The sequence below is a fragment of the Sciurus carolinensis genome, chromosome 8, assembly GCF_902686445.1.
Source record: "Sciurus carolinensis chromosome 8, mSciCar1.2, whole genome shotgun sequence".
Classification (NCBI taxonomy): domain Eukaryota; kingdom Metazoa; phylum Chordata; class Mammalia; order Rodentia; family Sciuridae; genus Sciurus; species Sciurus carolinensis.
In genome coordinates, this window is record NC_062220.1 from 122,453,221 (window position 1) to 122,476,997 (window position 23,777).

Sequence of the window (23,777 nt, forward strand, 5' to 3'; positions counted from 1 at the left end):
GCCTGAGCAACATAGAATACACATAGCTTAAAAACAAACAAACACCAGTTGTAAAGTATGCTGCCCAGTGTGGGGTGGGGTGTTGAGTTACCTGGCATGGGATAGGTTTCCCTGCTTCCGGGCTCAAGAGGGATAAGTGGGAACTGCTAGGCAAATGGGGGGCAGGGGCCTGTGTACCAGCCCAAAAGGGCAAAAAAGGTTGACTTTGAAGAGGTTAAAAGGGATATGACTAGGGACTGGGGTTGTGGCTCAGTGGAAGAGCAATTGCCTAGCATGTGAGGCACTGGGTTTGGTCCTCAGCACCACACATAAAATAAAGGTCTATCGACAACTACAAACAAAAAAGTAAAAAAAAAAAAATGAATATGACTGGAATACAATGTGTGATTGGCAGGGACTTCAGCAGCTTTTGAGAGCGCTGAGGCATGTCTGGGAGCATGGAAGAACATGAAAAAGTTGAAAGGAGGGGTAGAAGAATGACTGCAGAGGCCCATAACAAGGGTTATGTGTGGGCACAGAATTCAGAGATAAGTGTGACCGGGACTGTGTCATGGAAGGAGGTAAGCCTGAACCAGTGAGGAAGGCATGGGATCCATGATCAAACCCAACTTTCCCCGTAACTGTGATGACGGCAGTAACTTCCAATAGATTTCTGTCTCTGGTCTGGGGATGTCTGGGCTTCTGCAGTGTTGCTCCACGTCTTTTCACCTCTACCTAGAAGACAGTCCAAGCCTCATGTGGAAACCCACGTCAGCGTGTTCCCTGCGGGCAAGTTCAGCACAATCGTGCCTACTGGCATCAACTCCCACCTGCCAGGGCTTCCTTGGAACCCCAGCCACCCTGGGCCCAGCCCTGTTCGGGTTCCCTGGGCCCCAGGCCGTATCCCTAGAGTTCTGTGTTCCCACAGCTGTCTCAGGGGTCCTCTCCACCGCGTGTCGCTGGGGCCCTGCGGTTGCTAGGCTGCACGCTAGTGCTCGCAGCACTCGCAGGTCTGGTGCTGGCTGTAGTGGTGGAGGTGGCTGTACAGATGGCTGCAGAGCCCCGACGCTCTTGGGCTCAGGTGCGCAGTATGCATGGTGCCAGCGAGGCGCTGAGACAAGGCGCTGGCCGCCGGCGAGACCCAGGGTCCCAGCCCAATGGGCCAGTCTCCGAAGTCGTTCGCGTCCCAGGTCGCCTGGCTCGTTTGCGGGGTCAGCTCCGAGCCCAAGCTGCGACCCGGGCCGAGGCACCGCGACTGCTCCGGCTGGTGGAACGCGCTGGAGCCGGAGCTGGGGGGACTGGAGCCGGAGTGGGGGAGAACAGCGAGAGAATCGAAGCGCGCAGCGGCAGCTCGGTGTGTTCGGTGTGTGGGGAGCCACGCGGCGGGGCCACCTACCCAGCCGGCGTCCTTGAAGTGAGCGAGCGGAGGCTGCAGGAGGGCCTGGCTGCAGTGCGGGCCGAGCTGGGCGCGGGGCTGGAGGAGCTGCGCGCTGAGCTTCGCGCGGAGCTGGACGCCCTCCGAGCGCTGCTGCCGCCGCCACAGTCACCGCCACCCGCCCGCCGTGAGCACCGTGCTGTCCTGCGGGCAGGATCCCGAGCCCCAGCCCTGCTGCGGGCGCTAGGCACTGTGAACGCCTTGGTCACTGCTTCCAGGCCAACCAACGACTTCCCAGATGGCCCTGCGGAAGACGGCGCGAACCGAATCCCTGCCCGAAAGAATCACAAGAAAACTCCCATGTCGCCAGCAGCCCCTCAAGGTGGCGGAGATTGAGGGCGTCCGCACTGAGGGCGGCCCAGGGCGAAGTGCAGGAGTTGTCGCTGCTAACCAAAGGGGGTCAGTGTAGAGATCTGATCTCCTGAGCTAGAAGAGTCCGTAAGCAACCAATAATCGCCAACTAGTGAGGTGATTTCGAGGGTGGCTGGCGGAGGGTGGGAACTGCCCAGGATCAGAGTCTGCAGAGTACAGAGTACAAATGGCTCCAAGTTGCGGGGACAGTCTGGACTGGAAAGGGCAGGTAGAACCCCCTTTGGACTTTAGAGTAGGAGAAGGGGGCTTGGGGGTGTAGTTCAGTGGTAGAGTGTTTGTGTAATATGCGCAAGCCCTGGGCTCCATCCCCAGCAGTAAGAAGAAAAATAAGGGGCAGCGGAAGGCAGGGGAAGAATCTGGGTCAGGGTATGTCAGCCTCCAAGAGGGCAGCAGGAGAGCCCTGGGTTCTGTAACCTAACTTCCCTACCTTCATGGGAGGAGACTGCATACTCTTTTTCTTTAAAGGTCCTAGGGAGGAGGCAGAGTTTCCATGCACTGGAATAGTGTCACACTAAGCAACAAACTCCAGGGACACCTACTGAGACATTGTGACCTGGACAGTGTCACTGAGGAAAATGCCCTATTTATCTATCATCTATCATTTCTCTATCTATCCATCTATCTATCATCTATTTCCTCCACATTCCCACAAGTCAATTGGACAGCATCCTGACTGGCTAGCCTCACTCCACTAACAACCAGGTCTACTCTTAGTGGATGATATTATCTGCAGTCTCGTCCAGTCAGTATCCCTTTGACCCAGTTTTGCTTTGGACAGAGACACCAAGGACACCTACCCCTCACTTAACCTAACCTCATTTGCCTGGACACTATAGACTCTCTAGAAAGTGTCAGCCTACAATCAAGACTCTACTGCCTAACTTTAGACAGCATCACCTGCATGAGGCTTCATCATGGCCAGACAACTCTTCACTAGTGTCTATGTCACCAGGATCCACCAATTCAGCCCAGCTTGCAGCAGAGCCTAGAAGCAGCAATTTCCTACCTACTGGTCTTGGGAAACCTCAGCTGGGATTATCCTACAACTGGGCACAGTGTCCCCAGCTTGAATTTTAAATAAAATGTTTAATCTTGGGCTAAAGGTGGCATTTCTAAGATGCACTAACTTCAGATAGAAAGTGTAGACTGGGAGTGGAGACGTCTTTCTCTCAGAGGGATCTGCGGATCAGTCTTGGGGTTTTGCAAGAGGATCCTGAGACTGGCTATGGTGGGGTAGGGGAAGGTCATTCAGTGATCTTCCAGTTTTATAGACAGGTCCTCTGAGGTCTCAGTGGGGTTAGGGCAGGAGTACCTATGAAGGGAGGCAGCTCATCCTAGGTACCCCAACTCGTCACATTAGGCCAAGGTCACTGTGCATTGTTTATTGTGGCAGGGATGTCATCCTTGAATCCTAGGGATTCTGCCAAAGCACCAGGCTGAGCCCCAGACCCAGCAGAGCCCCATGCACACCAGCCAGGATGGGGGAACCTGGTGGAGCTGCTGCTCCAATGGAGGCTCCAGGGGAGGCCAAGATTATGCACCCTCTAAGAGGCTGCAGAGGGCGGAAATTATCCGTGAGTGGTTCAGGGTGCAAGCCCAGCATCCCAGCCTGGGGCACAGTCTGGAACTGGGCTACCTGAGAGTGCAGAGCAAAAGATGGGTCAAGATGGGGTAGGGGCTATGTGAACGTATGATTACGCAAATGGTACGCTGTTACTCCATGTACAAACAGAAACAACATGTATCCCATTTGTTTACAAGAAAAATAAATTAAATAAAAAAAAGATGGGGTAGGGGCAGGGGTGAGCAGGGGAGGGCTGAAGCCTTGGGAAGTAGGCAGACTTGCCCAGGGTAGGGGCAGTGGTCCCACCTGCGAGCGTCCAATAGGTACAGTGTTCTCGAAGACCGTCCAGAGCACGGTAGGCTCTCAGCCAGGTGTGGTCAGCAACCCAGAGTATCAATAGTAATGCAAAAGCACCAAGGGGCCTGGTAGTAGTGAGGCCAATGGGAAGGTGGATGTCATATTCACTGAGACACCTGGGCAGGAGAGGGGAGGTTAGATTGGAATCTGCCTCCCTGTGCCCTAAACTCTCCACCCCCAGCAATTCCCAGCCCAGATGGGACCCAGCAGCTCCTTACCAGGTGAAGACACATCATTCAAGCCCAACACAATAGCAGAGAAGTTGGCATTGTCCTGGTCCTGCTCCTGGGGAGGGGGATCCCAGTATGAGGGACCCTGAGTGGAAGGTATCCAAAGTTGGGAATTCTGGAAATAGTGAGGAGACTCTACTGGGAAGCTCCCAGTAGTAGTGAGTATCTGGGGGATCTGCTAGGGAGAGGATCACCTCCCACTGAACCAGCAGATCCATAACCTTCCACTGGCCCTGTCTTCTCACAGAATCCTTAAAATCCTACTAACTTTATAGATCTCTGAACCACTCCGAAGACCCACCCTGTCCCCTCCGTACCCCATTCAAATCCCACTTTCTGGTAAAGTATATGGAGTCTCATAGTTCCTCCCTCACTGCCAACAGCACTGCCAGCACTGCGAGACCATCAGGGTGATGTTGTGCCTCCCTCATGCTCTGGTATTTTGTGTTTACGTGGACCACGTGCATCTGGGGAAGTAGAGACCAGAGGATGTACCCAGCTGCCCTCTCCTCCCATGCTCCTCTGACTTCGGTGGGGCACTCATGCCATCCTACCCCATGCCAGAGCCCACCTCCATGGAGTAGTGCTTTCCATCCAGGCTGTGCTCTGAGCCTGTGTGCCCTGGGGTCCCCCAGTGAAAGTGCAGCTGCTGAGCTCGGTAGGCAGGTGATGGCAACCCAGCCCCCCAAATCTCCAGGTGGTTCTGCGGACCAGTGTCCATGTGGAATAGCACTGAGGGTAAGGGAGCACATGACACTCTTCCCTGATAACACACCACCACCTGCAGTGGGAATCCCTCACAAGCTCAACAGAGGAAAGGGCAATCCTCCTAAGGTGGGCACATTGACCCCAGCTACGTGTGGTTGTGACTCCTCTCCAGGTAGAAGATCCTGCAGGTGGGAAGTGACTTCTGGATGTGTCCTGACTCCCTGTCCTCAGGGGCTGTGGCTGGCTGCTATTTTTTGGGAGGGTCCTGTGAACTATGGGGGTTGTCTTGGCCACTGTGTATGTAGTTTCCTCTGCTTTATTTATGGAGATTCTTATTTTTATACAAGGGTTCCCATTCTTGTATGGAGCTTTTTAGCCCACTTGTAGGGGTCGATGACTTATATTTGTGGAGGTTCCTAATCTCTTTGGGAGGTTCTGTATGGTGGCTTAGCTCTTGTGTGTGTGTGAATCTGATCCTTGAGTATTTACTGGGAGTTCCCTTCTGCTCTGTAGGTTTCCTGACCTCTTTGTGGGAGCCCTGACTCTAGGGTGCTGACCTGTATGACCATCATTCTTCAAAAACCAAGGGCCTGGAGGTGCCAAGTTGTAGCCTTGAAAGACAAAGGGCTGAAGAGAGGAGTCCTGCTGAACCAGGCGAAGGTCGATGTTGATGGGGGACTGGATTGGGTCCCCACAAGCAGGGGCTAGCTCCTTCCAGTGGGTGGGACCTAAGGGAACAAGGTCTAGGGTCTGTAGGGTATATTAAGGAGGTAGCCTGGGATACACAGAGGAAGGTAGAACCCACAAACCCAGAGAATAGCTCAACTTCAGGAAACTCCTTCCTGCTCCCTTCAGGCACATCCTTTCCCCCCATCCTGCACCTGACCTAGCCACCACGTCTGCAGGCAGAATGCAGGGTGAATGGATCCGCCACATGGTTGCACACCCACAATGGGGACCTCCACTACATGCACACAGTTGGGGTGGCCACACTAACAGGCTCACAAACCCTGACTGATATGAGCAGGCCTGGTGATCACAGTAGACCCAGACACATACACAGAGGGACAGTCACATGCATGCTGTCTGGTGTTCAGTCACTTGGACACAGAACATAGGAACCTGCAGAGACCACAGAAGCACAGTGTGCAATCTGCCTCTTGATCACTCTTGCACCATTCTTGGCTCCAGGACACAGACCAATCCCACACAGATCAAACAACACTATCCTCACCACACTTTGGGTCCTGGGAGTCGAAACACCAGGTACCTGCAGACAGTGAGCAGGGGATTAAGCTGAGAGACCTCTCCAAGTCCCCATCCCAGCTGGGCACAGGAATGGAGAATGGGGCTTAGGGGGGCTGGGGAGATAGCTCAGTCGGTAGAGTGCTTGCCTTGTAAGCAAAGGCCCTGGGTTCCATCCCCAGCACCCCCCAAAAAAAGAGAGAATGGGGCTTAGGTCAGGAAAGGCCCGCGGGAAGCCTGCTCTCCTATCATCCCAAACCCAGTATATCCTCCTCCCAAACCCCCTCACCCCAAACTACTGGCAGGACCAAAGAGGTAGTGGAGACAAGCGGGATTGGGTAGATTGGACACTAGATGGGCAGAGTCCTGGCGCTCACCCTCAGAATCCACCTGCACCATTAGCTGCACCACGAGGAAGGGGAGCGCATAGCTGCTCCAGAAAACTAAGTAGTGGAGAACCTTGAAGCTAGGCTTCAGGTGAGGTCGTTACATATTCATTAGTGGGACAGGCTAGGGGTGTGGCCAAGTACTGTAGGCTAGCGGGGACAGGGCCACCGCAGAGAGTGTCAGAGGGGGCGGTGCCCAGACAAGACTACCCAGGAGGGAGGGCTCCGAACTCACCAGGTAGGCACAAGCCTTGATCCCAGGGCTTCAGCAGCGTGCCAGCATAATCGCTGATAATAATCGCGCAGGGAGGTTGTGTGCCCTATTATTCCCATTTACAGTAGATGTAATGGGATGCTGGGGACTAGAAGTGACAAATCAAAGCCATCAGGAAGTTGTTCGAAGGATGAGGACACCTTGGATCCCAGCGCCAGTGACTTGGGAGGCAAGGATGGGAGGTCCCCCGCCCCCCAGGATGTTTCTCACTTCACAGCAGGTCTGGGACCTCCAACCCCACCCAAGGCCACAGCTTCCTCCCTAGCTACGCTCCTTTCCAAGGACCATCCTACCAGAGTATTTCGGGGAAACTTCGGCCCGGCCCCTTGCCCTCATGATTGGCAGCAGCTCCAGAGGCTTGGGATAGCCTGAGTTCACTCTACTGGGAAATGATTGGTTCGTTTCGGGCGGGGGGGGGGGGGGGGGCGGCGGCGCAGGAGATGATGCCTGAAAGGAGTTCCATACCGAGAACCCGAGTACCTGCGGGTGTGAGACCACTGGGCTAGCGTGTTGAGCATACCGAGGTCCGGTGGAGTGACACTTCTGTACCGAGCCTTTTTCCAATCGTCAGGGGTTCAGGCGCTTGCAATGTTAAGGAAGCAGGGCTGGGAAGCTGGCCATGGTGCTGAGAAGACACCGGCATGTAGCCTCCCTACTTCTCCAGCTCTAGTAGATATGTACAGGAATGAGGAATGAAGAAATGGAGCTCTCCCCTCTATTAAGAGACTTACCAGTTCCTTCCTGACCCTCCCCCCACCGTGGGGCACCTGTTGACTGACACCTCCTTGGCCCCTCAGGAGTCTGGATTAGGAAGATGAGCTTGGAGGAACCCAGGGTTCTCACCCACGACCCGCTAAGTTTCTGCATGGTATTGGGAATTTATTCAAAGGACAGTTGTAGAACTTGGGTTCTACAGTGAGAGCAGGGTTTTAGTACCAGACCCTGTCCCTGGTTCCTACAAATGATACAACTGCACAAGTGGTCCAAAGCCCCAACTGTTAAGCTCCACCCCAGCTCTTCTGTGCAGGGATGAAGTCCCAGGGTTCCACTCCCTCTGAGTTGCCTTCTTGCCAGCTAATCCCCAGCAGGGCACCTAGTCCAAGCCTCACTGGGCCTTGCCCCAATTCCTAGAAGCAGTTTCTCATGTTTATGTGGACCTTATGCAAGTCACCAACTCTCCTGTAGGCAAGAACCAAAGCCAAGGCCAGAGGGAGGCAGCCAAGCACAGGGTTGACCCCACTTGTTGCACTCTTGCCTAGAGGTTCCAAATTCAGGTCCTCCGTCAAGGGAGGCTGCTGAATAGCAGGTGCCCTGGTCACTCTCACCTTGGCCATGGCAGCTCTGGGGGTTGCATCACACTATGAACCAACCACACCTCTTCCAGAACACAAGTTTATTTGGCATTTGGATGAAATGGTTCTCACAGCATCTTAAGAAAAGGATTAGTGTCAACTGGACCAAAAATACACCCAAACTAAAACCCTTAGTGAAAGGAAAATGTAAAAACAGGCATTGAGACAATGTACAGTATCAAATTCCACCTCTACAAGGCAGGTCAGGGGGCCCCAATTTCATAAACAGTGGCAAGGCAGTCCTAGAGGAGGGGGCCCCTTCCAGGAGCTTGGTCAGTCCCTCTGGGGCCCTATTATGGAGTGGGTAGAGAGCATCTCATATAAGAACACAAGTCTCAGCAAGGTTGACCTTGGGATTTTTTATAAATCAGCCCACGAGTACAACCAGACCTTAGAGAGGATGGCAGATGAAATTTTAAAACATATGGGTAGATCTGTGCTCCCTTCACAACTGCCCCCAGCACACCTGGAGCTGCAGTAGACAAGTGTCTGAGTAGTACTGCAACACAGGCCTTCTGATCAGTCTCAGGACATCAGTGGGCTCTGTACCTCAGTGGCAGGTCTGAATATCCTGGAGGAGGCCTGATACTTCCCAGGAGAAAGGGCAACACTGAGAGTACCCAGAACAGACACCTGGCCAGTCCCAAAGCAAGCCCACACTGCAGCTCCCAGTCCACTTCAGGCCACCCTCTTCCTCGATGCCTCCTCTATGTGCCTGTGGTCCCCAGAGGAAGCTTTCCAGTTCCACGCACCTCATGCCAGTTGGCTTACATATATGGTTCTGCAGTTTGGCAGGGACCCACTGAACTGCTGGTGCCTGTGTGGGGGCTCTTCTGGGGTGTTCTTCAGGACCCTTGAATCTCCTGGCAACAAGACTCTTGACTGCTACTGTGGAGTCTGATTGCCCAGCACACTGCACATACTGGAGACACAACATGCTTCCTGCTTTGTTCTCAGTGATGGGCACTGGGCCCTTGTGGCTATGATGTGATTCCAAGGAAGCCCTCTGACAAGCGAAGTGCAGCTTCTAGATCTGGCTTCTGTGGGTCAAGCCCAGGGATAGCTTGCTTAATGACAAAATTTATACCTCTAGTCAGCTCTGGAACACAGGTCAGGTCTAGGCAATTTAAAATTCTTCTGCACAGAAAGAAAACAGGTTTCCAACCAGTAAGTGAATATGCCTAGAACTGAGCTGTGCATAAAGGCCGGTTACCACAAAGTACCACTGAACCATATGCCTTAGTCACTTCTTCCCTTTAATTTTCCTCAGAGGCACAAGGTGCCCAGATCCATGATCCACGAGTAAAGGCAAAGGCTTAGACATGGCTCCATCTAGAAACCCAAGATGAAATGGTCAACTTGGGAGAGTAGAACCCCAACTGACGCCAAGTTCCTGTGAACTACCACTTGCAAACATTTGGCCACATACAGACACACATGGACACACACACAAAATAAAAGATCCAGACATTCGACGTAGAAAAGATATGAATGTGCTAAAAAATCGCACAGAACCCGCTTAATCTCCAAACCTCAGAAATGCTAAAGGCCTATGTCATGAGACAAGAACATTGCCCTGAACAGGCAACAGGGTCCCTTGGACAAAAGGCCCCCAGCACCCAGTGCTGCTGAGGGGTGGGGAGGTGTGCATGCAGCCACCAGGCACTGGATTCCACTGGTGGCAATGGTGCAAGAAGTGGAATTGCAGGAGATGGACACAGCCCAGGATGTTCCTTTAGCCACCCCTTGCCCCAAAGAAACAACCCTTTATGGCACAAACAAGGTGAGGTGGAGGCGTACCAGGCCCAGAGGTCACTCAACAGAATGTAGGGCCTGGGGCTCCAGAGTGTGGCAGACAGAAGCCCACTTAGCTCCCAACCCTGTGTAGACCCAGTGCCTCCTCCTGGGGGAGCCATGCATAGCAATGCCTTAGAGATGGTAGGAGTAGACTTGGGCCTCCTGCCACAGAGTTGGGCTTCACAGTGCCCAGGTGGAAAGAGGGCAGTAAGTTCAATTTCTTTCTAGGCCCCCTTCTTAGGGCTTTAGGTATCTTGATGTTCACAGCTGAACTGGGAAGGGTTATCCCCAGAGCAGCCAACGTAACAGCCTCAAAGGCTCTCTTTAGAAGCACACCCACTGCCTAACAATGACAGTCCACAAAAACCCCCTACTGCCTACTGGGCATGCATGGCAGCCCCATGCTCCACCTGCACTGGGGCTTGATGACTGGCCAGCAGGCTTCTCTGTGTGCCATCACAATGAGCAAGCCCATCCAAGATGTGTTTGGTTTGAGCATAGCTCAATACTTTTGTTCCCTATCTCTGAAACACACAGTTTGAACATTTTGTTGTCCTCCCATTTAAAAAGGGACAGTGACCAAAAGCTATGCCGTGTCTGTGAAGCCCTGAAGGAAACTCAGTGCAGATGCTTGCTCCTCTCAGAGGGAGGCAGGCCGCATTCTATGTACACGCACGCTTGCCAGTGGGTATGCGGCAGTGGAATGGGGTCCAGACTGTGGCAGGGCCCCTGCAAGTCTCCCACAGGGGCAGGGTCTTCTCGACAGCAAACAGGTGCTCCTAGCTCATTGGAACTGCAAACTTAGCCACCTACACCATGGTATTAAGGGAGCCGCGGCTGTGGCGGCCACCCACTGGTGGCACCTCTGCAGTTGGGGTGCTCCCACTCTGGGGAGGATCTGGAGGCACAAGCAGGGCGCTGCTACTGTCAGCAGTGTCTTCCAGGTCTGTCAGGGAGGCCCCCGCAGGGGGCAGAGGCTGCTCCAAGTGCCGAGGCAATGCAACTTCAGTGTCACCATCCCCTGGGGTCAGTGGGCCAGCCTCCACAGGCTCAAAGGCATCATCGTCTGTAGGAAAAAAGAGGAAAGTGAGAGCCTGGCAAGGGGGACACAAGGCTGAGCAGAACACGGACACTCCTGCCTGAATATTCCCACCATTAATGGATGGTGAACAGGTCTTGGGTGACCTCAGAGGACCTCATGTTCTGGAGGAATCCTCCCCACATTGGCCCTGTAACATGTTCTGTGGCCAGCTGCCTCTATGGCTGGCATCTGGTATATATGAGATGTAGGTCACAGCCTGACAAAACTGACATGGGTTGGTACTGCCATCAGTTTGTGGATGAGATGCACCAACAAACTGTCACCAAACCAAAGGAAAACTACCTCAGTAGGGCTCAAATCAGGCTCTGTGCTGGGAGGGTGGCAACAAAGGATGCTAGGGAGTTATCAGGCCCAGGCAAATGGAAGAACATTCTGGGCTGCAGATGCAATATGGCACCCAGAATATGGAGACTTGATTGAGCAGGCACCCTTGAAATCCACATGGTATATGCAGAAAGTTTTTGTCCAAGCGAAGCTTTTGGAAAGGCAGTCTGTTCCCTTCATTTTATCCATCTAATTTGATGGGCTTCTTTTGAGAACCGGTGGTAGGCGACCCCAATACTATACCTCTCCCCTGGTCAACTTTCCATGCCATCCCTTACACTGCCCTGTAGTCTGGTTCATGAGGTGTTTGACATCACCAGCAGCAGCCCTTGCAGGAAGTTCACCGTATCCTGGCCCCATCCCTTTTTTGTGATGTTGGGGATCAACTCAGAGCCTTGCACGTGTAAGGTAAATGTTCTAACAGTTATACTCCCAATCTGTAACTATCTGTGTCCCAAGGTCAGGGTAAAATCCAAGTCTTTCCTGTACCCTCAGACCATCAGCAACGCCCGTCTCAGGACAGTCATTCTGCAAAGGCATATGGGCATGCAAGGAGCCAGCTGCCTTGGGGTGGGTATTGCCTGCATACTACTGTGGAGTGGAGGTGTTTTAGAGGATATAATACATAAGGAAAAGGGGTAGGGCACCACTCCAAGGACAGCAATGGGTCAGACAAATGGTGGGGGTCGGGACACTTGATATTTCTTCTTGGCTACAGTAATAGGAAGGATGCTTTCAGGATCAGATGGGCAACAGACTCAAACAATTGGCCCCTCTCCCAGAGCTACATTCCATCATGACATAAAGAACTGTCATGACATATTCCTTCAGCTCACTACATGTGCACATGTATTTGTATAGCCAGATGACTCACTCCTGGGTCTGGGTCAGTGCCACAGCCAGGGTCAGTCCTGTCCTCATGATCAACATTGCCTGGTTCCCCATCTCTTAAAGAGCTGAGCTGAGAGGACCCCAAGAGCTGCTCAGCTAAGTAACAGGTAGTCATGGGAGGGAGAAAAGAGGATTTCCTGTCCCAAGCTTCCCCAGAGGTCTCTGCACAGATATACAGGAGGAGGCCAGGTCAGAGTGACCAAGCCTCTTCTGCAAAGGCAACCCTAGGAAAAGCCCTAAAGGGAAAGCCAAAGAGAAGATCAGAGAAGGCCACAAAGAAGTGGGGGAGACCAGGTCTCTACAGCTGGGGAACATCTGTGGTCTTGGCCTTTGGTGCCCAATTGTTTGACAACTCCATATTCCCTCTTCCTGAAGTGGGTAGGCACCTGCAGGGTCGTAGAATACACTGTCCGGATTGATGGAGGCCTCGTAGGGTGGTGGTGGATCATCAGGCTGGTCGATGTCTGGGTACTTATAAGCTGTATAGGGAGGCGGAGGGTCGTGGAAGTGGAAAGTCCCACCTTCCCCATCATCAGAAAGATGCAGTGGGGTGAGACCTGTGCCAAACCCGTCGGGGCCGTAGTCAAAGCCAGGGATCCTCCGGCCAAGGTTGAAGTGGTGCACTGGGCCGTCGAAAGCGAGAAACAGGAGCAGAGTTGTATCACTTAGAGAAGGGCTGCCTGGTTCCTGAGCCCCACTCCCAAGATTGAGCCTGCCATTCCTAAGTGTCACATTCTTATAACCAGGTGCCCACATTCTGCATGACATAAGGAAACCGAGACTTGACCTGAATCTCTAGCTTCCCGTTCCCTCTGCCAGTGTGCCACCATTTCTTACCCCCACAAAACATGCCACTTTGTCTTGTTACTTTTACTACCACACCCTCCAGCTCTAATTTGCTTCTGCATGTCTAACTCATGAAGGTCTTTGACTTCTGCTTCGAGTTTAATGAGGATTAAGGAGGGTTGGGGGGGGAGAAGGGTTGCCCATGGATTAGAAACCAAGGCCCTAGCAATATGAATACTTCAAGTCTGACCTGGGTGCCTTAGGAGGCACCAGGGCCCCTTCACATAGCAGGTAAGGTCCATTTTACCAGTTGCAACCTGCCCCCACCCTTCTCCATACTGCAAGAGGGACCTTCCGGTTGGGCTTGTTGCACTGCTGAGAAACTCTGGCTAATGAGGGCAAGACACATCAAGTTACCTAATAGCAACTGGAGTCTGAGGCACCTTCTCTGGCAGGTGGCCTACATTCACAGGTCACCGCAAAGGTAACATCACTGCCTGAATGAACAGTAATGCCCTTCCTGCTGTGAGGATAGAAGAGCAGAAGATCTGCCTCTGATTTCAGCCTGTGAACTGCTCAAGTGCCCACCAGGGTTGCTGTCTCCCCGGGGGTGTACTTGGCCCTGGAGTAGGTACACAGCTGAAGAGGGATACCTTTGCATCATCCTCTGCAAGGGAGAGGGTCCTCCTCCCTAATCCTCTCACCAAGGAAACTGCTAGCATCTCACCTACCTCTGACTCTACCTTGGCAGGGACACATTCAGGAAAGGAAAGACCTGGTGATCAAGGGTGGGGCTAGGGTTTCAGGTGCCACCATTGTGGCCCCTGTAGGGCACTCACAGTTTGCTCCAATCAGCGACTCAATGCGCTCCCGGCGCCTCTGGCGTAGCCGGTGGACCATGAAAAGCAGCAATGAGAGGATGAGGAAGGAGGAGATGCAACTGACGACCAGGCGCATTCCACTTGCCATTGAGTCAAACAAGCTGTTGCCATCTGTGAGGGGGAAGAGGGAAACCCATTCCTCTGAGAAAAGGACCTTCCAGGGCTGCGGGTGTAGCCCTGGGGTCAGTCCTAACACCAGGAGAAAAAAAAAAAAAAAAAAAAAAAAGAAAAGAGGCACTAGCACTGGAGGATGCTAATGCACTTGAGAATCTCTTAGGATTAAAGGGTAAAATGAAACTGCTCAAAAAGGATAATACTGTGATAATACAAAAAAGCAGAAAAGGTAAAGTGGTTCAGGAGGAATGTTTCCACATGGAGCCCTTCTTGAGGTATCCTCACCCTGCTCTGTGACACAGTTGCTGTCTAGCCTCAACTCTGATTCATTCTCACTGGGTAACTGAGCACTTCTAAGAGCTGCAGACCCTGGTGGCTATTGTTCACAAACTTCCCTCCGTTACTGAGTAAAGAAGTAAAGACTTCTGGCTCAGGACTAGCTTTTCTAGGAGACAGAGCACAAGTTGCATTGTGTGCACAAAAACAGGTGAGGCACAATATTTCTGCAGAAGCCATGTGCCATTCCCCAGGTGCATAGCTTGCACAAGAGGCTACCGCCTGAGCCCTCCTTGGTCATAAGGTTGCAATCCCTGCCTCCCTGAGCTCACCCAAGTGTGACAAAGACATGACCTAGAGAACCATTTTCAATTATGCCCAGTGCCCTGAAAACAATGAGGCAGGGTTGAGGGACAAAGGTGAAAGACAGAAAGTACCTTTAAGAGAGTAGGGTCAGGGTAATGGAAGGCCTCACCAGGCTGCTTTCTATCCAAGGTCTGCAGTTCTTTGAAGGAAGGAAATGTTATCCAGTGAGAAAAAGAGTAAAGGCAGGCAGATGTCCTATCCCAGAGGAGTAGGGTCTCTCTCAATGGAGTCACTGAGAAGTTTGGAGTTTGAGTGATAGCATAGATGAGAGAAGCTGATATAGGAAGTAAAGGCTGTACAGAAGGAACATGAAGGTTGGGGAATCCAGTGAGGAGGTGCTTATACCACCCAGAGAAAATGACTGAAGGGGGTGGTGACAGATAGAAAGAAGTGACAACACAGGTAAGATTGGAACTGAGATTTACCATGATTGGGGGGAGGACAGGAGCACCTGCTGCTGCCACACAGGGGCTTCCAACAACTGTTAGGGAAAAGACTTAGAAAACATAGTCAACTGGGTATTGTTCACAAATGGGCCTCCACTGCAGCTGTGATTTGACACAATCCATGGCATACCAGCTCTGGGCACACCCTTATCTTCACTGAATATGGACACAATGCAAATAGATGCTCTCCCACATCCATCTTGTTCCAAACCAACACAGATGGGCAAAGCTTGTTCCTATCCTCTTCCTATGGGGTCAGAAAGCATCTCCAAAACCTGCATTTGTTGCTGACAACACTTGTGAAGCAGACATGTGAAAAAGATACATCCTTTTACCAATTGGCTACTTTTCTGGATGCCTCTCTGACTCTCCTCCAAGGAACATTTCATCCCTGTCTGTGGGAGGAAGCTCATCAGCTCAAGGAGCTGGTGACATGGCTGTTAATTAGTAGCCAGCTCAGGTTCCCAAGGGACTGCAGCCCCTATGCAATGACCACTAGTTCCTAATCAGTTCTAAAATAAACCCAAGAATATGATCAAGGTCCCCAACCACTCCTCCACAACTGGACCAGAAAGAAGCATTTTCTAAAAAACTGGACCACTTGCAGTCACACACACAGCTTGTCCCAAGAGTCAGAGGTCAGTGTAGGAGTCCTAGGAAACCCACAACATGGTTATTAACTTTTTGGAGTTCTGGACGGTGCAGACAGGACTGTCTTCTATTTCCCAGCTACCCCTAGGCTCCAAAAGGACACATCATCTTGGGGAGATGCTACTCCAGGGTACCTTTAGTCCATCCAGGCTGGCCCTTAATCTGATGTCTGAACCACTCTAAGTCCCCAGATGGCCCCCATTCAGGGCGATAGGAGCTCCAGTGGTGAGCTCCCAGTTTCACTGAGCTTAGTTACATGGTAAAAGATTCAAAAGATGGTAGGTAAAGTCAGCAGGATCAGAGGGCTTGGACTCCAATGTAGGTTTCACTACACCACCAGCTGCACTGCTGGGCATCTCACTTTAGCTCAGCTCTTGGGACCTTGAGATTTAAGGGATGCACTTAAGCATCAGTGCCAGAAGGGGCAGATGTGAGAATTCTAGTTGCTGTATGCCTGAGCCAGCACTTGATGTTGTCAATTTTTATTATTTTATTATTTTTCTATTGAGTATGGTACTCCATGTAGATCTGTTTCACTAATAATCAATACTGAGCATCTTTTCAGGTGTCTCCCTGTCACCATATCTTCTCTGATGAAGTATAATTTAAATCCTTTTTAAAACCATTTTTCAATATGGTCATTCTATTTTCTTATTGAGTTTTTAGAGTCCTTTATATATTTTAAAGAACTGTGTCTGATTTGTCTTGTAAATGTTTTTCCTCAGTAAGTGGCTTTTTGTTTTCCTATCAATGTCTTTTAAAGAGCGAATTTTTCAATTTTGATAAAGTCCAATTTATTAATTTCTTCTTTTAAGGACCATGCTTTGAAGCTGTATTTAAGATTTTTCCCATCCCATGGTCACAAATATTTTTCTGCTTTCTTCTAGCAATTTGGTAGTTTAAGTTTTGTTGTTTTGTTTGAGGGGGCAGTGCGCCAGGGATTGAACTCAGTGGCACTCAACCACTGAGCCACACCTCCAGTCCTATTTTGTATTTTATTTAGAGACAGGGTCTCTCTAAGTTGCTAGCTCCTTGCTTCTGCTGAGGCTGGCTTTGAACTCACAATTCTCCTGTCTCAGCCTCCCAAGCCACTGAGATTACAGGCATGTGCCACCCTGAGTAGTTTAAGGTTTTATAGTGTGATTTATGACAATTCTGAGTTAATCTTATATATAGTAGGAGGTACAGTGCAAGGTTAATTTATTTTTTGCATGTGGACATCCAACTGTTCCAGCACCATTTGTTAAAGACTTTCATTTCTTCAATGAACTGCTTTTGCATTCAAATATCACTTACCCATAAAGTGTGGGACTATATCCAGGGTATTTTGTTCTATCAGTCTACATGTCTATCTTTTCATCAATACCACACTGTTTTGATTATTGAGGCTTGTATAGTAAGTTGTAAATCAGGTATTGTAAATCCTCCAACATTGCAAAAATTATTTTGGCTATTCTAATTCCTATTGCTATTGCTCTTCCATGTAAGATTTAGAATCAGCTTGTCAATGCCTACAAAAACGTCTGCTGTAATTTTGGTTGGTATTGCACTGTATTTATAGATAATCTGGAGAATTAAATTACTAATGATATTGAACCTTATGATCCATAAACATGGCATATCTTTCCTTTTATTTATGCCTTGATTTCCTTCATCAGTGGTTTATGCTTGCAGCATTAAGAATATGCAAAGAGCTGGACGTGGTGATGCATGCACTCCTGTAATCCCAGAGGCTCAGAAGGCTGAGGCAGGAGGATCACAAGTTCAAGGCCAGCCTCAACAACTTAGCAAGGCCCTAAGCAACTTAGCAAGAACCTGTCCAAATAAAAAATAAAAAGGGTTGGGGATATGGGTCAGTGTGTAAGCGCACCTGGGTTCAATTCCTGGTAGGTAGGTAGGTAGGAAGGAAGGAAGGAAGGAAAAGAATATGCGAAGATTTTTAAAAAATAGAGTTAAGCAGTTCCTGGGTTTTGGTGTAATTGTAAATGCTACTTTTCTTTTGAAATTTCAATTTCCAATTATTATAGGTAGTATGTATAAATACAATGCATTTATGTATATTGACCTTATATCTGAAGACCTTGCTAAACACACTAGTTCTGGTAACTTTCCTGTAGATTCTCTGGAATTTTCTATGCAATCAAGTCATCTGCAAAGAGCAATGCTTCCATTTCTTCCCTCTGGCATAAATGTCTTTTCATTTCTAGCTTTCACCTTGAGTAAATGCTGAACAGAGAACAGACACTTTTATCTTATCGAAGGGGACACTGAAAGCTAAGACCCTATTCCCCGCATCTCCACTTATGTTTGGTAGGGTCTTGGTTCTTGGTATAGTATAAGCTCTTCCCAGGAGAAGGCCTTTGGAAGAAAATCAGGAGCTCACTGAAGCCTGGCCACATCAGAACAAGTTTTAGCTAAGCTGCTCTGGTCACGCAGAGATTGCCTGCAGTATCTCTGGGCTCTCCCAGATGCACTAAGGGTCTTATTCTGCTGAGATGTCCTCAGACCTGGGCAGCTTCAATAGGCACAGATGAGTTACAAAGCTTGGACAGAGTAGCAGGGCAGCACTAGGAGACTCCTGAGAAACAGAACCAAGAACTCAAATGGTATGGTTTGTGAAAGACAAGTATTCAATTCCTATAAAAGGTAACTGAGTTGAAAGTTTGGAGTGATGTGGGTAGGGGCACAGGAAACTTGATAAGCACTCAATTGTGGCTTCACATGACCCTGTAGGGATGCATCCTACACAAACAGGAAACTGTGTTCCCTGAAGGATGGGGAAGGCCTGAGTGCCACACTCACTGGTCTCAAGCTCCCTGTCCCCCAGTATGCTTGGCTGTAAGCACAGCTTGTGCACCTAAGAGTAGCCAACTGCATGTGTCTGATGGTAAACAGGCCAGACTACCTGCTTCTGCCCTGCCTCTGACACAGCCTCTGAAGAATGGCTCTGCCCTACCCAGCAGCTCTCCTGGTGTGAGGAAAACTGACAATACTCCACTTGCAGACAGCTCTCACTGTTATGCCCTCATACTTTGGCTCTAGCCTCTCCTCCCTGGGGATGGAGAACCACACCTACTCAAACTGCTATTTTGAAGGGTCCATGAGCCCAGGAGCTTTCATGAGCCCTTGCCACTTCATTCTCACACTGTGGCACCCAACAAAGAAAGTAAGTCATACTCTGGATTTATACTTAAGACCTGAATTCATGAAGAGCTGCCAGCAGCACTGTGTGTGGTAATGAAGCATGCCATGCAGAGTGTCTGATGGGTGATTAGTAAGCCTAGGAAGCAGGACTCCACCTGCTGCTCTTTTGTTGCAAGCAGAAGGAGCTGGGTCAACCTGAAGCTGAATTCATGTGGAGTGTTCACCTTAAAGCACCACTTGGAGAGGAGTTTTATTTTAAAACTGAGGATGATATTTCATCTTTTTCTTAAAGAGTCTATTAGTAAAAAAAATAATGAAATAAAAGCAAAGATAGGGGGCTGGGGAGGATAGCTCAGTCGGTAGAGTGCTTGTCTTGCATGCACAAGGTCCTGGGTTTGATCCCCAGCACCACCAAAAAAAAAAAAAAAAAAAAAAAAAAAAAAAAAAAAGCAAAGACAGCTGTCAGTCCTTTCCACATCCTGCCATAATAGAAAGAAGAAGAACCTGAATGTGGTTCTTCAGTATAGCTCTCAGTTTTAAGAAGAAAGAGAAAGATAGGTTTAAAGCTGCCAGTTTCAGTTGATTTGTGAACAACCAGTCACCTTCAAATTTAGGTTCATTTGTGAATGATACCTATTACCTGAGAATGGGAACGAGGCAACATGAAGGGTCAGCAGTTATGGGGGACAGGTTGTGTGGCACATACTCGCTGTCAGAGTCTCTGAGACAGCGCTGTGAGCAAATACTGCCATCACTGCTGTACTATGTGCAATGAGCTCTCACAAAGCCCCATCACCGAGGAAGCAAAAGGCCATCTATCTTCTGGCCCAGAATGGAGAAACTGACTCAGGATCCACCATCAAGAGTCTCACCTGGGTCCAGACACATGAACTTGCAGCATTCCTTGGGGTCTTTGCGATACTGCTGACAGCCCTGAGGCCGCTCACAAAGAGCAGCCACACACATCTCAGGCTCCCCTCCGTGGCAGGTACAGCTCAAGCATGGGTCATCCCCCTTGGGGGTGAAGTAGAATCCTTCATCAACCACGTTGTCCTTGATGTCGACACAAGTTTGACCTGCAACAGGCACATATGTGCACAGATGTATGCATTAGCAGCAATGGAAATGCTGAGCCAATCCACCTGGGGGACAACTAAGGAGCTAGCCAGATTGTGTACGTGTCCTCCCCGTGCAGGAATGCCATGGATCTGCTTCACAGTGATGGGAGCAATCATCCCAGAGCATACTATACAACACACTGTTACAACAAAGCACACCTGGCCAGGGTAAACAGAGCCCAAAGAGCACAGAGGGCTAGAAGAGAGAAGAATGCCAGATTGCAGGGTGAAGGTCCCTGCAGAAGCATTTGCTTAAAAAAAAAAAAAAAAATCATGTACTAGGGATTGAACCCAGAAGTGCTTAAATCTCCAGCCCTTTTGAAATTTTTGAGACAGCTAAGTTGCTTAGGGCCTCACAAAGCTGTTGAGGCTGGCTTTGAACTTATGATCCTCTTGCCTCAGCCTCCCAAGTGGCTGGGATTACAGGTGTGTGCCAACATGCCCAGCTAGCATTGGCTTTTTTTAAAATCAGAAAGGTTTTTCTTTTGTTTTTTTTTTTTTAATTTGTTCTAATTAGTTATATATGACAGTAGAATGCGTTTTGACACACTGTACACAAATGGAGCATAACTTCTCATTCCTCTGGCTGTACACAGTGCTAAGTCACACCAGTGTAATCATACATGTATAGGGTAATAATTTCTGTCTCATTCTACCCTCTCCTTCCCATCCCCACTGCCCCACCCCTCCCCTCACTCCCCTCTGCACAATCCAAAGTAGCACTTGCTTTTAAGTTGACTAAATAGTTTATTAGAGTTCTTCAATTCTAAGACGTAACTGCTATGGACATTAACCATTTTAAAATCAGAATGTGTCTCAAATAAGTCTCCAAAGAAGTTTGTGGTTCTTAAGATAATTCCCTCAAGCTGAAACACGTGGTAAACATCATAGAGCTGAGCTGGGACTAAAGTAGGGGAAACAGTTATAATCAGTCCTTTAAGCTGGTCAGCAGATACAACAGATGCCTGGGGAGGAGATAAGGGATGAAGTGAGTCCTCAACAGGGCACACTTGGTGAAAGGTAAAGGGATGTGGAGAAGGAAACTGGTTTCAATCTCTAAATGGAATGTGGATGTTTAGAAAACAACTTTTCAGAAGTTTCATAACCATGGTCCTCAGTTAGGATTAGGATCAAATCTATTTGACCATTTAATCAGGAATTCCCAGGGAAAGAAATTCACATAAAATAAATCTGTGCTAAAACAGAGAAAAAGAATGAAGAGGGCTGGGGTTGTAGCTCAGGGGTAGAGCGCTTGCCTAGCACATGTAAGGCACTGAGTTTGATGCTCAGCATGACATAAAAATAAATTTAAAAAATAAAGGTATTATGTCCACATACAACTAAAAAAGAAATTAAAAACAAAAAAAGAATAGGGGCTGGGGTTGTACTCAGTGATGGAGTGCTTGCCTAGCATGTGTTCAATTCAACCTAGGCACTGGGTTCAATTCTCAGCACCACATATAAATAAATAAATAAAGGTTCATCAACAACAACAAAAATTTTAAAAAAAGAATGAAGAAAAATAAACAATCTTGAGAAAAGCATGGAATAACACTAAGTACACCAATATATGTGAAATGGGAGTACCAAAGGAAGAGGAGAAAAAGCAACAGGGAAAAAACAAAATCCTACACATCCAGGAAATGTAATAAACTTTAAGTAGGATAAATGTAAAAGAGTCACAAGTAGAACGATTATAGTAAAAATGCAGAAGTTGAAGACAAGGTGAAAATCTTAAAAGGAGTAAACAGAAAATGACTTGTTACTTATAAGGGGACCCAAATAAGATCAACAACTTCTTAGCAGAAACAACTAAGGCCAGAAGTAGTGGGATAACATATTCAAAGTGTTCAAAGGTTAAATCTGTCAGTGAAGAATCCATATATTGCAAGGGTATTTTTCAAACAATGAAGGCAAGGTAAAGCCTTTCCCTGACTAAAACAGTTTGTTTCTTCCAGACCTGCCCAAAGATGTTGGTCAGAGTGGCACATGCCTGTAATCCCAGCTACGGAGGATGCTAAGGCAGGAGAACCCTAAGTTGAAGATCAGTCTCAGCAACTCAGTGAGACCATCTCAAAATAAAAAAATAAAATAAAAAGGACTGGGGATATAGCTCAGTGATAAATACCAAAGAAGTTCTAAACTTCTTCAAGCTAAAAGTAAGTGATTGCCAGGCAGGAATTTGAATCTACAATAAGAGCACCAGTAAAGGTAATTATATAATTATAAATTACAGTATAAAATGTACATGTTTCTTTTTCCCTTTGATTTAAAAAGCAATGTTGGGAGCTGGGGATATAACTTAGTGGTAGAATACTTGCCTGAGTTCAATCTTTGGCACTGTTTTAAAATAGAAATAATAAATAAATAAAACGGTTGTGTGAAATAATACATATATAATGTAGTGTTGGGTCTACAATACACAGAAATATGGGCAGAATATTTGTCAATATCCACACAAAGGTGGTATACTGAGAGCAAAGCTATACTGAATTAAGGAACCTTGGCCCAAATTTTATGCCCTAATAAACTCAAAATGGATCATAGACATGTGGAAAACATAAAATTACAAATCTATTTTAGAAAAAAACATAGGAGAAACTCTTCAGAACATAGGCTAGGCAGAGAGCAATTAGACTTAAAACTAAAAAAAAATTCATAAAAGGAAAAACTGATAAAATGGATTCTATCAAGATGGAAAACTTTTGTTCCAGCACTTGCCTAGTGTATTCAAGTCCTGTGTTCAATTCCCAGATTTGAAAAACAACAATAATACTTTTGTTTCATGAAAGCCTATATGAAGAAGACAATGACAAACTAAACAGAAAATGTTTGCAAGTCACATATCTGACAAAATCTCAAAACTCAACAGTTTAAAAAAAATTCACCAAAAAAAAAAAAAAATGTCTATAGCATGTAAGCACATGAAAGGGTGCAAATCTCTCATTAGCCTGAGAAAAATGCAAATTAAATCCACAAGGAGATAGTACAACATACCTACCAGAATAAGCAAAATGAAAAATACAGTAAAAATAACAATTACTGGTGAGAATGTGGAAAAACTGAGCTATTCATACATTCCTGGTGGAATACATAGACATATACATTCTTGGTACAGTCACTTTGGAAAAGAGTGCTGGTTTCTTAAAAAACTAAACATAAGCCAGGCATGGTGGTATGTGCCCTGCAATCCCAGAAACTCAGGAGGCCGAGGCAGGAGGATCAAAAGTTCAATGTCAGCCTCAGCTGACCATATCTTAAATAAAAAGGACTGGAGATATGGTTTAGCAGTTAAGTGCCCCTAGGTTCAATTCCCAGCGCCAAAAAATTCAACCCAGCAATTGTAATCCTGAGGTTATACCTGAATATTACCCGTATGCATATGTTCAGAGCAGCTTTTCTTCCAATGGTCAAAAACTGGGGATCATCCAGGCATAGTGGGGAATGCCTGTAATCCCAGCAGCTTGAGAGGCTGAGACAGGAGGATTGTGAGTTCAGAGCCAGCCTCAGCAACTTAGGGAGTCCTTGTCTCTAAGTAAAATACAAAAAGGGCTGGGGATGTGGCTCAGTGGTTAAGCGCCCCTGGGTTCAATACCCAGTGTCCAAACAAACAAATGAATAAAAAACTGCGGATCTGGGGCTGGGGTTGTGGCTCAGTGGTAGATTACTTGCCTAGCATGTGTGAGGCACCGAGTTCTATTCTCAGCACCCCATATTAAAAAAAAAAAAGGTCTATAGACAACTAAAAAATATATATGTGTATAAATGTGTATACACAAACACACACACACACACACACACACATATAAAGATTAAAAAAAAAAAAACAACCTTGGGATCAGCCCACAAGTCCTTCAAAAGGTAAATAAATGCTACTCAGCAATAAAAATAAACAAACCATGGACATAAATAATAATTTGGATAACTCTGCAGGAAATTATGAGTAGTGGTGGTGATAGGGAAGCCAACCCCAAAAGGT

The 23,777-nt window shown here is 48.2% G+C and overlaps 2 protein-coding genes and 1 pseudogene across 6 annotated transcripts in view; 1 reads left to right on the forward strand and 2 right to left on the reverse strand.

The window, feature by feature from the left end:
* Window positions 1–476: 476 nt before the first annotated feature.
* On the forward strand, window positions 477–2,013 carry LOC124991481 (protein FAM246C). Its single transcript, XM_047562172.1, has 2 exons — window positions 477–560; window positions 908–2,013. The coding sequence occupies exons 1-2, from the start codon at window positions 477–479 to the stop codon at window positions 1,748–1,750; spliced, it is 927 nt and encodes a 308-aa protein (XP_047418128.1). The 3' UTR covers window positions 1,751–2,013.
* A 1,184-nt stretch (window positions 2,014–3,197) lies between these two features.
* Window positions 3,198–6,886, reverse strand: LOC124991482 (carbonic anhydrase 15-like; annotated as a pseudogene).
* Window positions 6,887–7,928: 1,042 nt separating this feature from the next.
* Dgcr2 (DiGeorge syndrome critical region gene 2) overlaps window positions 7,929–23,777 on the reverse strand; it is a 92,819-nt gene continuing 76,970 nt past the window's right edge. For 4 of the 5 annotated variants that reach the window (XM_047560866.1, XM_047560865.1, XM_047560864.1 and 1 more), the window contains 4 exons: window positions 19,553–19,756; window positions 13,642–13,794; window positions 12,403–12,639; window positions 7,929–10,765 (listed from right to left, as the gene is read on the reverse strand). In XM_047560866.1, the coding sequence (XP_047416822.1) occupies window positions 10,509–10,765; window positions 12,403–12,639; window positions 13,642–13,794; window positions 19,553–19,756 (851 nt within the window). In that variant the 3' untranslated portion in view covers window positions 7,929–10,508. The remainder of the gene's footprint in view (window positions 10,766–12,402; window positions 12,640–13,641; window positions 13,795–19,552; window positions 19,757–23,777) is intronic. The other variant, XM_047560867.1, reaches the window with a different exon arrangement.